The sequence below is a fragment of the Monodelphis domestica genome, chromosome 4 (genome assembly GCF_027887165.1).
Source record: "Monodelphis domestica isolate mMonDom1 chromosome 4, mMonDom1.pri, whole genome shotgun sequence".
NCBI classification, from domain to species: domain Eukaryota; kingdom Metazoa; phylum Chordata; class Mammalia; order Didelphimorphia; family Didelphidae; genus Monodelphis; species Monodelphis domestica.
The window spans coordinates 370196104-370212493 of NC_077230.1; the positions used below are offsets into that span (position 1 = coordinate 370196104).

The window sequence follows — 16390 nt, forward strand, 5'->3', positions numbered from 1 at the left end:
CAACCTATGGAGTCCTAAGTTTCATTATCCCTCCTCCCAGCTTTCTAAAGTCTGAAGCATCTCCCTAGTCATTAGGGAGAGTAGTGACTGGGCGATAGCTAGTAATGAAAAATAACTGGGTTGTCTTAGAAAACTGAAAGCTGGGAGTGTCTGGAGTGTAACATAAGAACCAAAAGGCTAATGCTATCATTGAGAGGTATATTATCCAAAATGGGGAGATAGGATTGTCTTTTGTCTTAGCCAGACTATGTTTGGAGCAGAGCCATCTCTACAGTGTCTTGTATATAGTAATTAATTACATGCTTAATGAATGCTTCTCAGTGGCTTGATTCTAGACATCACATTTTAAGAATATTGGCAATATTCCTTCTTTCTTCTTTTCCTTCCTAACTTTTTTTTGTCTTTGTATCCCCAAGGGTTGGTACCATTGTTGGCATAAAGAAGGTACTTAATAAAATCTTGTTGAATTGTTAGGAAAAAAGAATATTGGCGAGATAGAATGTGGTCAATTCCTCTTCATGGCAGGTCTTCACAATTCAAACCATCCATTCCTTGAGTTCTGGCCCTGCATCTGTATTTGAAGAGAGAGGACTGGGCTCCTTAAGCTCCACAGATGAAAACTGAAGCAGTCATCACTGTCTCCCACCCCTAAACTCATCCATCCTCTTCACTATCTCTGTTGAAAGCCAAACCATCTTCCCAGTCAGCTGTGCTCCAACCCTGTGTCATCTTTAAGCATTTTTCCTCTTCTTCATTTGCCAAATCCCATCTCTACCTCTACAGCATCCCTTCCATTCAGCCCTTCCCCTCCACTCCCACTAATTAGGACTCCTCTAGTTCAGGCTCTCATAGCCCTTGGATTATTGTAATAGTTCTGTTTTCCTGCCTTAATCTCCCTTCTCCAATTAATCCTTCATGTAACTAAGTGATTTTTCCAAAGAATGCCTAGGTTGGTTCTAGTCTCTCCTTTAATTCAAAAAGTTTTCATTGGAATGCAACCATTAATCCCCATTTTTTGGATAGGAAGACTAAGGCCCCCCAAAAGTAATCTGACCAGCATCTCAGGGGCAGTGATACCCCTGGCATTGGGAGCCTCAATCTTTGACTTCAAATTCAGTATTCTTTACTTTAGAAACCATCCTGCTCGTTTTGAGTTCCACCTCATTGGAGGAGGGACGTAAGGCCCTCCTCATCAAGCCTGCTCCGGTGAGATTCATTTGCTCCGAAAAGCACTGTGGTCCCATTCTTATGGCCTTTCTCCCTCTCTGCTGGAGTAAGCTACGGCTGACCACAGCGGGACAGAGCAGCTAGAGGAGTCTCTAGGAGTCAGGAGACTCCATATTGTCTAAGTGACCGGCTCCTCCGAGCTTCAGTTCCCTCATCTGGGAATGGGAGCCCAAACCCCGATGGCAGTTGTGAGGAAAGAGAAGTGTACTGTTAGAGGTTGGGGGAGATTGCCCAATAGCAGCCTTGTAGAATGGAGGAAGGGAGCCTCCGAGGCAGGACAATGTGGGCTCAGATCCCACCCCCAAAGCTGGCTCTTTCACCCTGGGCAAGCCAGGCGTGGATGAGACGAATAATTGTTATGGTAGAAACCCCTGGCATCGAGGCAATCACAGGTTCCAGCCCAAAGGGGGATTCTGCCATAGAAATGTAGCCAGTTGGTCTGCATGGGGAAGGAGGTGGCAAAGGCAGAAAGGAAGAGAACTAGACCTGACGGAGAAGGCTCTGAGGTAGCCCTGCTCCGTCTGACAACCAGCTCCCTCCTTCCTTCTTCAGCAGCACCACCAGCAGTGAGCAGCTGGGGGCAGCAGCCACCTGCAAGCTGCCCAAGCTGTTCTCCAGAGGTCTCCGGAACTCCACCCCAAGGCAGACCAGCCCAGGACGCTTTCTGGGCCTCAGCCTTTCAGGAACAAGCTCAGAGACCAACTGCCATTCTCTCCAAGAAGGAAGCTGAGATTGCGCCATTTCAACTGCAAGACCCAGGGGCAGTTTCAAAAGAAGCCCACATCTGCAAGCCCAATGGTGCCTTGATGCCCCAGTCCTGCCCTCCCCCTCCCCCCATCTGGGTTTGCTTGCATTTCTCTCCCCCACTCACCCATATCCGCCCCTCCCCCCCCAGTCAAACAACAAACTGGACCTTTGGTAAAAGTTCCCACAGCAGGTTTCCCCCAAATCAGGTCAGCAGACTCCAAACCCAAAGAGAAACAGATTTATTTTGGCTTTCAAGGCAAAGAGAGGGCATGACCTTAAGCCAGACAGTCCCCCACAAGCTGGGGAATTCCCCTCCCCAAATAGCCCCAACGCAGGGACAGTGGCTTGCAGAAAAAGTGGCAATGACCCAGGCACACCTTGCCTGTGCCCCTGAGGCAAGTACAGGGAGTCCTTTGCCAAGTGCCAGTAGTACTACTTTCAGCCAGATGGGAGAGAGAAAAGGAAAGTCTGGTATAGACCCTTGGCCTACAATGGCTCAGGAGGAGAAGATATAAAGGCAGACATCTGTAATTCCCCTCCCGCCCCCAGCTAAAAACCTCCACAGTTAAATCTGGCATAGTGGGAAAGAGCTTAAAGTCAGAAGACCTTGAGTTCAAATCCTGATTATGCCCTTGACCATCTGTACAATACATAGGTTAGGGCGCCCAACAAGCATTCTGCAGTGCCACAGAGTCTCCTCCTAAACCCCAATCCAGACATTTTAAACCCCAGGGGAACAGACAATTTATGCTGGTGGGGGCTCCTCCTCAAGCATGACCCCCTTTCTCCAAGTCTCTACTCCAGAAGGAGCCAAAAGGGATCAAGGGACAAGGCTCCTAACCTATAAAGAGGGGAACTAGAGTAGGCATGATTGTCTGCTAGCCTGGCCAGGGTGAGAGGGCAAGGGAAATCCTGGAAAAGGTCAGTGCCCTGGGGCCCTCAGCAGCTCACGGCCCCGGCCTGCTGTTTGCCCCCAAAGTCCCAGAGGCAGTCGAACTCGTTCTGTCCCAGGAAGAGCTCGGGCAACTCCTGCACCCGGTCCAGCTCCAGCTCCTGCTCCAAAGAAGTCAGCGTCTCCTCGTCTATGAGCTCCGCGTCCACACAGCTCAAGGTCAGGGCCGGGGGCGCCAGGTGTGGGCCCAGAGGGCCCGGCCAGCACTGCGGGGTGCCTGGGCCCAGAGCACACCCCACAGGGTGGCCCTGGTAGAAAGGGTGAAGCTTCTGTCTATGGAGGCTGGTCGCGAGCTGTGGTGGCCGTGGGGGTCCGGGAAAGGGCCCAGGCTGCCCCGGGTACAGCAGGGTCCCGGACTCTGGCGGCGGGGGTCCCAGCTGGACAGCTGAGTTGGGCCGGGGGCGCAGGTCGCCGTTCTCCAGGCCGGGCCCAGCATAGGGGTGCGGGAAGCCGTCGGAAGCAGGGGGCAGGGTCCGGAATACGTGGGGACTGGGGGTCAGAGAACCCACCCCCAGGCGGTGAGGCTGCAGCCCCGGAACTCCATGGCCCATGGGGAGCATCAGGGGGTCCGTCATGGGGGAAGGGACAGAGGATGAGGAGCGGGGAAGCGAGATATGGAGGACCCTGCAGAGAGAGGGGTGGAGATTCAGCCCTGGCTGCGGGGAGAGCCCCGCTCAGCCTGGGAGTGCTCCGGGCAGTCCCAGTCTGTGATCTGGATCTCGGGACTTGGCCCTTCCCCTATCTTCTCCGCGGGACCCCGGCCTGGACAGAGCAAGCCCGAGTCGTCCCGTCAGTTCCCCCAAAGGACCCAAACGAAGTCGGCTCCAGAATCTGCAGCCCAGCGAAGCTGCTTTTCCAGTCCCAGGTCAGCTCCAGATCTGTCCTATCAGCCTTTCCTCAGGCTCCGGGCCGAGACTGCTTTCTTATAGAGGGAGGCGGGGTCGCTCCGCCCATCTACACACTCATTGGACACTCTGCCTGGGCTCGGCCGACCTGAAGAAGGGTCCGCCCTCCCGGGGAACAGGTTCCGCCCTCAGTTCCCCGACGCGATTTGGCTACACGTGAGCTTCTCAGAGCCGCAGGCGCCAGAAAGCGCCCCAGAAAATGGGATGCGGGACTTGGGCGAGTTAGACCCTTCTCAGGGCCTCAGTGTCCCGCATCTGCGGTATGGAGAGTTGCACTAGAGGGTCTTTCGAGTCCCATCCAGCTCTAAATCCTGTAACCCCAGGCTGCCCTTACTCCCTCTACAGCCAAAATGGCTCCAGGAGAATGGGGGTTAATTCTAGACCCAAAGACTTTCACAGAGGAAGATTTCAATACCGTCCTCTGTTCTATGTCTGCTGGGAGCCTTCCCGGGAGCACCCATGCCCCTTGTTGCAAAGCTATGTCCTCTTACTTAAGCTGTACCACCTGCCGGGTGGATGCTGTTATTGTTCCTGTTTTCCAGATGAGAAAAATGAGGCCCAGAGAAGTTAGAGTGAGCTGTCCAGAGGGGAACAAGCCTGAGTCTTCCTGAATTCAAGCCCGTTGCTCTGTCTACTCCACCATAGTGCTGTCTCTTAGCCACTCAGCTCATTATCTATCCGCAGTTCACAATGTGGGTTTTATTTTTTCTTTATAAAATCGTGTTTTTTCTTATTCATTACAAAAAATTTCATCTAAAGAAGGGAACCACAAACCTCTCCAGACTGCTAAAGGAAACCAGGACTCAACCCCCCCCCCCAAAAAAAAACCCCAATGCCCTCTGAGCTATGGAAATTTGGAGCCTGCTCAGATGGAGCCCTGTATGACGATCTAGGAATCTCCTCCACAAACGGCATTTCTAGCACCAAGAAAAAGACTTTGAGGGAAGGAAGCCCATGTGGTGGTGGATAGAGAGCTTGAACTGGGAGAGGGGAGGTCCAGGCACATGACTCATGTAGTATGATTCTGACTGTTCCTGACTATATGACCCTGAGTCCTCCTTCCTCTCAGGACCTCAGTTTTCCCATCTGTAAAATGGTAAGATTGGGCTTAAAGACTTCAAAGCCCCTTCCATGACTCCCCATCTCTAATTCTGATAACTTCCAGCTGGCATCAGGCCAGGCATTGATATGTTTTGTCAGATCTGGAGGAAACCTTATTGACTGGCTGCCATTTTTACAGAGGTGGGAAATGAAGTCCAGAGAAAAGAAAAGACTTACCTAAGATGACCCAGCAGATCACTGAATCGGATGATTTTTCTTTCTTGGAGCCTGGAAGGAACTCCTTTTCTTTTTATTCTCATCCTTTATCCCTACTCAATGAGCCTTGCCCTTTCCTTTCTCTGAAGTAAGAAGACCTTTCCTCTGGGGACTAGCCAATCTCTTCCTTTCTATTTGGGGGCCTCTCCACTCCATAGCAGTGACTTGGGTTTCCTGGACTTCTGAATTTGTCTCTTTAGCACCCCCAGAATCAGAATTAGGAGCTCTGAGTTCTAATCCAGATTTGGCCTCAATCTCATCATCCATAAAATGGTGATTCATTCATTTAATGGGCAATTATTGTTCACCCTCTCTATCAAATGAGATAATGTCTTTGGCAGATGTTAAAGCCTTGTGTAAATGTCAGCTGCTACCAGGGCTACATAGAGGACTGTGAGATTTCAATCCAATAATTCAACCAATGTTTATCCAGCACCCTTTAGGGGCAAAATGGATAGTGCTGTTGGATCTGAAGTTAGGAAGACCTGGGTTCAAATCTCTCAAAGTCAGTTGACCTCTGAGCCTCAGGAAACTTTTAAGACTTAACTTCCCCATTATAAATAGTTGCACCTGCTTAGGTAGGAGGCTTCCCTTGCCCCTACCCTCCTTCCAAATCACACATCCCTGACTTCTTGTCCATATGAGCAGAGTGCTGGGCTCAGAGCTAAGAAGGACACAAAGACTAGATTAGATGAAGTCTGTGCCCAAGTGGCTCATGATCTTGAAAGAGGTTAAAACATAAATCTAGAAGGCCTAGAGATGGGAGGTCCTGGATTCCAATCTGGCCTCAGATACTTCCTAGCTGTGTGACCCTGGGCAAGTCACTTAACCCCTTTTGCCTAGCCTTTATCACTCTTCTGCCTTGGAGCCAATACCCAGTATTGATTTCAAGACTCAAGGTAAGGGTTTAAAAGAAGACTAGAAAAGACTAGAAAAGAAGACTACATACTGGTACATATTGACACATTATAGGACATCAGGTTTTTTGTCCAAGGAAACAAAAGAGCCTCCTCTTAGTCCTACTGGGTTAACTTTCAGGGACCAGAAACTTTTCATCCATTATTGTGACCTGGGAAGCAAGTTTAGGGTAACTACCCAGGGGACAGGAGAGATGGAAGAAAGAGAATGGGGAAAGAAACTGGCTACAGAGAGAGGTGGGAGGCATGGGGGGGGGGGAGATGGGAAGGGAAGCATCAGATCTTAGTGGTAGTCAGGGCTGGGAGTTGAAATGGAATAATGGGGAAATAGACTCCAAATGAACACCCTATTGCAAATACCAACAACATGGAAAGAGGTTCTGATCAAGAACACAGGCGCATCAGCTATGGGAGGGGTGGGGGAGGAGAGGGAGGGAAATAAAATGATTTTTGTAACCAAGGAACAATGTTTGAAATTAAAAAGAAAAAGAAATAATGGAAGGAACAAGGTTGTCCTGCATGGTTCCAGCTAGGACAGTCCTGTGTGACAGCAGGTGAAGTTATGTGCCATCTCTGGGGTGTCAGGTTCCCTGATCTGTGAAAATGAGAGGGTTGGGCTCAAAGATCTCGAAGGCTCCTTGAAGCTATGCTATTTTGTGAAATATGAATCACACTGATGGAATACGAAGTGAAGTCTGAAGATAGGAGTATTGCTGACAAGAGGACAACAAAAAAGTCTCCCTGGAGGAAGTAGCTTTTGAGTAGGACTTTAAAAGATGGAGAGGAAGGAATCTGGCAAGAGGACAAGGAAGGAGGACATTCCAAGACTGAAGAAAAGTATAAGATGTGAGGCAGCTGGGTGGCACAGTGGATAGAGAGCCAAGCCTGGAGTCAGGAGGTTCTGGGTTCAAATCTGACCTCAGACATGTCCTAGCTGTGTGACCCAGGCAAGTCACTAAAGCTCCCATTACCTAGCCCTTGCCCTCCTAAGACAGAAAATTAAAAAAAAAAAAGGTAAAAGATGGAAGCCAGAAAGGGTGGGATTTGATCAAAGAGTTAAGTTTATTTAACTCTCCCTCATATCATAATTATTCCTGGACTTCTCCCTCCTTCATTAGTTGGAAAGCTCGAGAGAACAGGATTTATGTTCTGTCTTTGTGTCTCGAGCACTGGTGCAGTCTCTGCTTGCAAGGGGTTAACGTGGAAACCTGGGGAAGGAGAAGAATACAAAGTGCTACATTTCGAGACATTCTAGGACATCAGGTTTTTTTGTTCAAAGAAACAAACTAGCCTGTTTCTCAATCTTGCTGAATTGACTGAAGTCCAGAGAGAGTAAAAGACTTACCTAAGATGACACAGCAAATCACTGAATCAAATGATTTTTTTTCTTGGTCCCAGTTTATTCACATTCTCTTCCTTTATCCCTTACTCAATGAACCTTGCCCTTTCTCTGGAACAAGAAGACCTTTCCTCCCTCCGGGGACTAGCTAATCTCTTCCTTTCTATTTTGGTTTCACTGAACAGTCAAGAACCATCAAGACCATACTACATGCCATTTGTCTGGACCTTGGTTCTAGGTCTCTGTCAACTCATATTGAATTAAATTAAAATTCTTTGGGGCTGGAGTGGTCTGGAGATAAAGGATATTCAATTGATTAGAAGACTTGAGGTCATGCTAGAACAAGAGAGAGTAAATCTGGATATGAATGCCATCTTATTTCCTTAGTAGCTAGGTGCTCCTGGGTAACCTAACTGGACCTCAGTTTCCTCATAAGGGGAAAAATGAAAGGAATAGACTTGATGGCCTCTAAGATCCTCCTGGTTTCCAATCATGAACATCCCATGATCCCATGAAGTTAAACCTAGTGGGGGATAGTTAGGCGGCTCAGTAGATTGAGTCAGGTCTATAGACAGGAGATTCTAAGTTCAAATGTGACCTCAGATACTTCCTAGCTGTGTGACCCTGGGCAAGTCATTTGACCCCCATTGCCTAGCCCTTACCACTCTTCTGCCTTGAAACCAATACACAGTATTGATTCTAAGATGGAAGGTAAAGGTTTAAAAAAAGAAATTAAATCTATTTAAATGTGGAAAGAAATTGTCATATATGAGTTGGTTTTTATATTTGATATTTTTAAAGGAAAAGTATCACTTGTACTATGATTTTTACATGGAACACTTTGTGGCATTACATGGAACACAAGAGTTCTATGGGACAATTTGGCTTAGAGGTGGAAGTCCATCTTTCAAGGCCCTTCTAATTGGTCCCAACTGACTTTTCCAGGCTGATCTCTCCCCTGTTAGAATCAATTCCCTGAAAGTAAGAATTGATTCATTCTTTGTATCAGTATTCCCAGTGCTTAGCATAGAACCTGGCACATAGTAGGCACTTAATAAATGTTTGATCATTGACTGACGGATCTCCCCATTGCCCATTTTCTTCTAGGCAAAAGAACAAATGAATATTTCTCAATTATTTTGAACTTTCTTGCCTCCATACCTAATCTCACATGGTTACCACTATTTAGAAGGCACAAGGGATAGACTCATGGGAACATAGAGCTGGAAGGGTCCTCAGAGAGCATCCAATCCAACCCCATTGTTTTTCAGAGGAGGAAACTAAGGCCCAGGAGGATTCAATTCCTTTCCCAAGGTCATACCGGTACTACATATCAGAGGGCAGAATCTGAATACATCTCTCTCTGACCTTAGAGCTAATGTACCTTCCACTCTACAACACTGCCTCATAGAATAGCCTCTTTGCCACCTTGGTCTGCCAATGTCCTACTCTTCTTTTAAGGTCTAGTTCAAAAGGCACATCTTTCAGGAATCTTCCTTTTGATTCTTTCTCTTTCCCTGAATAGATATAAATATTCCCTCTCTTCTTTCTCTCTCCCTCTCCCTCTCTCCCTTTCCCTCTCCCTTTCTTCTTCTTCTTCTTCTTCTTCTTCTTCTTCTTCTTCTTCTTCTTCTTCTTCTTCTTCTTCTTCTTCTTCTTCTTCTTCTTCTTCTTCTTCTTCTTCTTCTTCTTCTTCTTCTTCTTCTTCTTCTTCTTCTCTCTCTCTCTTTCTCTCTCTCCCTCCAACCTACCTCTTTCTTTCTCTCTCCTCTTTTTTGTCCCTTGGTTTTGTCTCTGTCTCTCTCTTGAGCCCACAAAACACTTTGTACATCTACTCTAGCCTTTACATCATGAAGTCCCAGATATGTGTATCTGTATCTTGCCCTGCTACTAGGCTATAAGCTCTAGGACAGAAGTGGCATCTTTCTGAAAATTTGCATCTCTCCCTTGGCCCTTCCCAAGAAGCCTTTGGGGGAATTCCTAGCTATTAGTCTCTCTTCCTTCTCAAATGGTTTGATATTTACTTAATAAACAAACATGCTATACAGTAACTGCAATATTAGATGACGGTCAGCTCTGAAAGCCTGGCTTCTCTCAACAGTGCAATGATCTGGGACAATTCTGAAGGACTTATGGCAAAGAATACTATCTATCCGCCCCCAGAGAAAGAACTATTGGAGTCGGGTGGATGCAGATCAAAGCTCACTACCCTTCCCACGTAGTTATGGTTTTATTTGGGGGTTTGGGTTACGTAGGACTTTGCTCTTATAACAATGACCAACATGAAAGTGTGTTTTGCATGATAATAAAAAATAAACAAGTATGCTGTAGTCTCATCCCCTGAAAAATATAAGCTTTACAAGGCCAGAGATTGTTTTTATTTTAACTTTTGTCTTTATTATCACAAAGTTTTGCACTCACTGGGCACTTAATAAATGTTTGTTGAGATAATAATAGCATTTATTTCAGGCTTACTATGTGCCAGGCACTGTGCGAAGCCCTTTACAAATATTACAAATATTATCTCAGGGAAGCTAGGTAGCACAGTGATAGAGTTCCAGGCCTGGAGTCAGGAGGACCTGGATTCAAGTCTGGCCTCAGATACTTCCTAGCTGTGTGACCCTGGGCAAGTCACTTTACCCCAACTGCCTAGCCTTTTCCACTCTTCTGTCTTGGAATTCTGTCTTAGAATTCATACTAAAAGTTAAGGTAAGGGTTATATATATACCTTCATTCTTAGAGATTATATATATTTTCTCATTTGATTCTTACAACAACCATAAAAACAACCATCAGAGGTAAATGCTATTATCCCCATTTTCCAGATGAAGAAACTGAGACAAACAGGGTTAACTGACAGGGAATTAAGAAGGTTTCCTGGAAGAGGCGACACTTGAATGGGAGTTGGATAAATTGAGGTGTTACTAAGATTCTAACTATGAAGTCAGATGACCTGGATTTCAATTGACTCTGTCACTTCCTAACTATGTGACCTTGGGCATGTTCCTTCCCCTCTTCAGTTCTCCATCTGTAAAATAAGGAGGTTAGATTGCTGTTCTTGTTCGGTTGTTTTCAACTCTTCGTGACACAATGGATCATACTGTCCATGAGGTTTTCTTCACAAAAATGCTAGACAGGTTCACCATTTTTTTCCCAGTAGATTAAGGCATACAGAGGTTGACTGGCTGCTGGTCACCCAGCTGATGTGTCTGAGGCTACATTTGAACTCAGGTCTTCCTAACTCCAGACCTAGCACTCAATCCACTGAGCCATCTGAGTTTGGATTAGGTGACCTCTAAGCTCTAAATCTGGGGTCCTGGGATCTTTCACAGGTGAAGAAGGTAGGGGAAGCAATATAATCAAAAGCATGGAAGTAGGAGAGAAGGGGATGCGTTCACAGTACAGAGACAGGGTGTGAAGAAGGGGATAATCTGAGATAAAGCTAGATAAAATAGCACCAAATTTCAGAGGGCCTTGAATGCCAACCAGAAGAGTGTGATCTTGACTCAGAAGGTAACAATAAACCATCTAAAAAAATCTTACCTTCCACCTCAGAAACAATTCTGTGTATTGGTTCCAAGGCAGAAGCACCATAAAGGGTAAGCAACCAAAAGGTGAGTGATTTGCCCGGGGTCACACAGCTAGGAAGGAAATCTGATGTCAGATTTGAACCCAGCACATCCTATCTCTAGTCCTGGTTTTTAATCCTCTGAGTCATCTAGCTGCCCCCATAGAAAACCATTTAAATTCAATTAGGGACATTCTGAGTTTAAGGGACTGACAGACTACTGTGGGAGGGATAACGGTTAGGCTTGTGGTTTCCTTTAGTAGAGGGAACTCCAGAATGAGGAAACTCTCTCTCCCAATACTGGTTGGCACCCTCTCTGCAACTTAAAGACCTGCCTAAAGCACTAGGAGTTATCCAGATACTGTGTTCCAGATTTGTACGCCCATACTCTGGGCTCTGGGACCAGCTCTCTCTCCCAGAGGCTATGGGTCCAAATCCAGCTCTCTGCCCACCATGCCAGGTTGCCATGGAGACAACCTCTAGATGGGGAAATGTAGGTCTGATGCTCAGAAGGGAGATAAGGACTGGAGATTCAGGAGTCCTCTCCAAAGAGGTGGGTGGTGGTTGCAGCCAGGAGAATGAATGAGCTTGCCAAAGGAGAGAAGAGGGTTTAGGACAGATGCTGGGGGGAAATCAAGATGAGCTGGGAAAAGAATGAAGAATCAGTGGGAAAGGCAGAGGGAGAACCAGGAGATGCGGTGCCTCTTAAGACGGCGGAAATAGCTGGGGAAAAGGAATGGGCAATGATGTCAAATGCTTCAGTCATATCAAGAAGGCTGATGCCACACAAAAGACCCATAGACTTACTTTCTTTTTTCTTTTTGAACCTTCCCTTCTGTCTTGAGTCAATGCTGTGTATTAGTTCCAAGGCAGAAGAGCAGTGAGGGCTAGGCAATTGGGGTAAAGTGACTTGCCCAGGGTCATACAGCTAGGAAGTATCTGAGGTCACATTTGAAACCAGGACCTTCCATCTCTCTGCCTGGTTCTCGATCCATTGAGCCACCTAGCTGTCCCCTACCTTTCTTTCTTTCCTTTTTCCATCTTTTCTTTCTTTCCTTTTTCCTTCTTTCCTTCCTTTTCCTTTCTTTTTTCCTTCCTTTCTTCCTTCCTTTCTTCCTTCCTTAATTCTTTCTTTCATGAATATTGAGTGATGAGAAAAGAGATAGAGACAGTTTTTTTTTCAAGCTTATCTATAAGGATGACAATGTCAGATTTGGAAAGGACCTTAGACATCATGCAGGTGCTAGGTGTCACGGTGTATAGAGTGTGGGCCTGTTCTCATCTCCCTGATTTCAAATCTGACTTACGATACTAGCTATGTAACCCTGGACAAGTCATTTAACCCTGTTCACCTCACTTTCCCCATCTGGAGAAGGAAATGGCAGACCATTCCAGTATCTCTGCCAAAAAAAATCCCCAAATGGGGTTATGAAGAGCCAGAAACTATTGAAATTTTTCTCAACAATAATCTACCCATTTTGTAGAAGAGAGAACTGAGGACTGGAGAAGTGGAAGGATTTGCCACTTGAAGCAAGGGACAGAATCAAGATTTGAACCCAGTTTTCTGACTCAAAATCTGTTGCGTTTTGCCTTTGAACACTGCCAGAGTTCAAGGTAGAGTCAGGGTCGGAGTTCAGATTTGGAGTGAGCATTAGCATTAGGAAAGGCTTTACAGTTGAGGCATAGCCTCAGATTCTCCTGTTGTGTCTCCTGGGCACATCTATCCCTTCTATGCTTCAGGTCCCAGGCAAACCTGGCCATCTTGATGAAGGGGAGCATCAGAGGATGCCTGAGCCCTGGAGGTTTCTTTGAGAAGGAAGGAAGTTGCCTGGGCCATTCCTCAGGTGAAGAGCGCCGGCCATAATTATAACCTTATAGCAAGAGCTTGTTGTTCTGCCCTGGGAATGCCATGAACCCAGTGAGCAACCGTGAGAACCCAAGTGCCCACAGGCTGGGGGGCAGCACCCAATGCCATGTCAGGGCCAAAGCAGCCACCCTCCTGCACTCCTAAAAAGGGAGGGGTGTGATAGGCTGATAATTGGCTGCCTCCTGACCTGGACCAGCTCTCACACACTCACACATACCTGAGCAGGCAGTTTGACTGGAGAATAATTACAGTGATGAGCCTTTCATCTGATGATCTCCAAGCACCAGGCTCCCATTAACTCATTAAGTCCCACACCTGGGTGAGGCCAGGCTTCAAGGTCTTTAGCCCCAATTCCTGATCAGAAAACAAAGTGGCCAAGTAACTTGGGCAAATTCCCACGATCCCGGGGTGGAGCTGAGATCCCGTGAGTGCCAAGTCCCCAGATGTCATTGGAAATCCTCTATTGACTCATAGAATGTCACAGTGGGCAAGGATGCTCAGAATCATCTAGTTTACTAGCCTCCAATCTACTTCCCCCATTTTACAGACAAGTAAACTGAGTCTCAGAGAGGGGAAGAGACTTGCCCAAGATCACATATTGAGTTTCACAAAGAGCTAGCACTTGAACCTACAGTTCCCTAATTGGTAGCCAGAATTCTAGGACTCATTAATCTCTCTTCACTCTGTTATCCTATATTATGGGACTATAGTTAAATTAGGGTTAAAAGAGACCTTAGAGATCATGTCATCTAACCTTTAAAAAAATTTCCTTTCCATCTTAGAATTAATCCTATGTATTGGTTCTAAGGTAGTAGAGTGATATGAGCTAGGCTGTAGGGGTTAAGTTACCTGCCCAAGATCATACAGCTAAGAAGTATCTGAGGCTAGATTTGAACCCAGGACTTCCCATTTCTAGACCTGGTTCTCAATCCCTTGAACCACCTAGTTGTACACTGCCTCAATACACACACACACACACACACACACACACACACACACACGCCCTTTGTTTTTTCTTTTCTTTTTTCTTTTTAACAAAGGAGGAGACTGAAGCCCAGAGTTCTAAAGGGACCAAGGTCACATAGGTAGTAATTGGAAAACAGGAATTCAAAAACCAGGTCTTCTGACTTCCAACTGTTTGGGGTTTTTTTCTCCTCTAGAGCATACTGCTCTCAGGCAGCAAATTTCCAAACCCTTGAGAGAGCTCCCATTTCCATAGCACTCTACAGTTTACTATAAAATCAAGTTTACTATGAGATAGAATGGATAAGTATTATTATCCCCATTTTACAGAGTTTGAAACTGAGCCTCTTTAAAGAAAAGTGCCTTTAGTTACCCATAGCTATATAGTCAGTGTTTGAGCCTGGATTCAAATCCAGGTCTCCTTATTCCAAATCCTAAACTCTTGTCACTATCTGATAATACTGAGGATGAGGAGAAGCTAGGCGGTACACTGACTAGAGCACCAGACCTGGAATCGGGAGGATCTGGGTTCAAATATGATCTCAGGAATGTTTTAGCTGTGTGACCCTGGGCAAGTCACTTAACCTCATTTGCCTAGCTCTTGCCCTTTCTTAGAGTTTTTACTAAGATAGAAAATAACGGTTTAAAAATATGTAATGCATAGGACTAGAAAAATGTGGGACCCAATGGCTGGGTAGTCAGGGCATCCTCTCCAAAGATAGAACCTTGGGAGCACCCAGCAACTTTCAGTACAGGCTAAGAAGATAAGGCTTCCTGTTGTTTTCACATCCCTCAGAGACACTTAAGGTTTCTAAACCTCCAGACACCAAAGTCCTTCTTCAAGCATCAGGGTCTAGATCAGTGAAGGTGAACCTATGGCACAGGTGCCAAAGATGGTACATAGAGCTAGAGCACTCTCTGTGGGCACTCAGCAACCCTCCCTTCCCACCCCCAGAGTTTGTTACTAGAAAGGCAGAGTGACTCAGGAGGAGCTTCTCCCTTTCCCCTCTCCACTCTGCCTGATGACATTTTTTCATATCCCCCACCCCTCTGTCCAGCAGCCAATGGGAGTGCATAATGGGTAAGGTGGGCAGCTCACAGGCGGCAGAGCTGGAGGGGAGCAGAGAGCTTGGGTCACTCCCCTCCCCCTCTCCATACTGCCTGAGGACATTCCTCACTTCCCCTGCCCCTCTACCCATAAGCCCAATGGGAATGCTTTCTTCCTCTCCTGTGTGGAATAAGGGGTGGGTAGGGCACACCCAGCATGTGATGGGGAGAAGGGACCCGGCATGAGGTCTCTGGGGAGGGGGGTGAGCACAGCACTTGGTCTGGGGAGGTAGGGTGGCAGCAGGGCCCTGTACTCAGTCTCTAAAAGGTTCACTCACTGGTCTAGGTGAACCCTGAAGTATTTCAAAAGAGAGGAAGAAAGACAGTAATTACAGCAACAAGAACCTTAGCCAGTGAGTTAAGAAGTTTGAGTTCTGCTGTAGGCGCTAAAGACAACTGGGTGGTTCAGTGGATAGAACTCCAGGCTTGGAGTCAAGAAAACCCATCTTCCAAAATTCAAATCTGGCCTCAGACACTTCCTAGCTGAGGGACCTTGGCCAAGTCATTTAACTCTGTTTGCCTCTGTTTCCTTTTTTGTAAAATGAAATGACAAACAACTCCAGCATCTTTGCCAAGAAAACCCCCAAATGGGGTCATGAAGAGTCGGACATGACTGAATAACTAAATACTAACAATCCAGGATCTAGTTCTGGATCTGCTACCTGTTGGCTGTGTGATCTCAGGCAAGCTGCCTCTCCACTCTGTGCTTCGGAGTTCCCAGATGTATGAAGAGAGTTAAAGTAATTGATCTCTAAGCTCCCTTCCTGCTCTGAAATTCTCTAGATGTAAGTGCATTGTTGTCCTTGACCAAGGGCATATTGGTTACAGGAATTGTTTTCCTTCCTTTTTTTTCTTTTTAAGGGGGAAGGTAATTAAAAACACACACACACAACATAAAAAACAAGAAGGGGGGGGTGGGAAATGGAAAGAAGCTACCTTTGATGGGAAGAAGCTTCTTACTGCAGTGTCCCTGCAGAGGATGGATGACCCTTGTGAGGCTGAGAAATGACCAGCTGAGAACAGATTCCAGCTCTGGCCTTCAATGACTGAATGAGCAGGGAGGGAAAACTGGCCTAAGCATCTGGCTACAGAAAGCTAGGTGACTCAGTGCATAGAGTGCTGAGGCCTGGCATCAGGAAGATTTGAGTTCAAAGCTGACATCAGACATTTACTAACTGTGTGACCCTGGACAAGTCACTTACCATTGTTTGCCTCAGTTTCCTCTTCTGTAAAATGAATCAGAGAAGGAAATGGTAAACTACACCAGAATCTTTGCCAAGAAAAGGGGTCATGAAGACTCAGACATGACTGAAAAATGATTAAACTACAACAATAGCAAGGGGGCTCCAGGTTATAGCGATGGAGCTGGGATGTGCTCATTGTCTGAAGCCTTTACAACAAAAGGTCACACAGCAACAACCCCTATGCTGTTAGAGCTGAGGCTCTGCCTAGCTGGGTGACTTTAGGAAAGTCACCTTTCC

General features: G+C 46.4%; 2 protein-coding genes across 2 annotated transcripts in view; one reads left to right on the plus strand and one right to left on the minus strand.

Moving 5' to 3' along the window:
• LOC100032466 (antizyme inhibitor 2-like) overlaps positions 1–1957 on the plus strand; it is a 64245-nt gene extending 62288 nt beyond the window's left edge. Inside the window, exon 9 of the mRNA XM_056826173.1 lies at positions 1780–1957. Coding sequence (XP_056682151.1) covers positions 1780–1957 — 178 coding nt within the window. The remainder of the gene's footprint in view (positions 1–1779) is intronic.
• Positions 1958–2196: 239 nt separating this feature from the next.
• On the minus strand, positions 2197–3840 carry CITED4 (Cbp/p300 interacting transactivator with Glu/Asp rich carboxy-terminal domain 4). Its single transcript, XM_007492910.3, has one exon. It carries the CDS (start codon positions 3499–3501, stop codon positions 2914–2916), a length of 588 nt encoding a protein of 195 aa, XP_007492972.2. The 5' UTR covers positions 3502–3840; the 3' UTR covers positions 2197–2913.
• Between the last annotated feature and the right edge of the window lie 12550 nt (positions 3841–16390).

What these genes read in the sequence shown, in the direction of transcription:
- CITED4 (XM_007492910.3), bottom strand. Translation starts at nt 3,501, where the DNA reads ATGACGGACCCCCTGATGCTCCCCATGGGCCATGGAGTTCCGGGGCTG.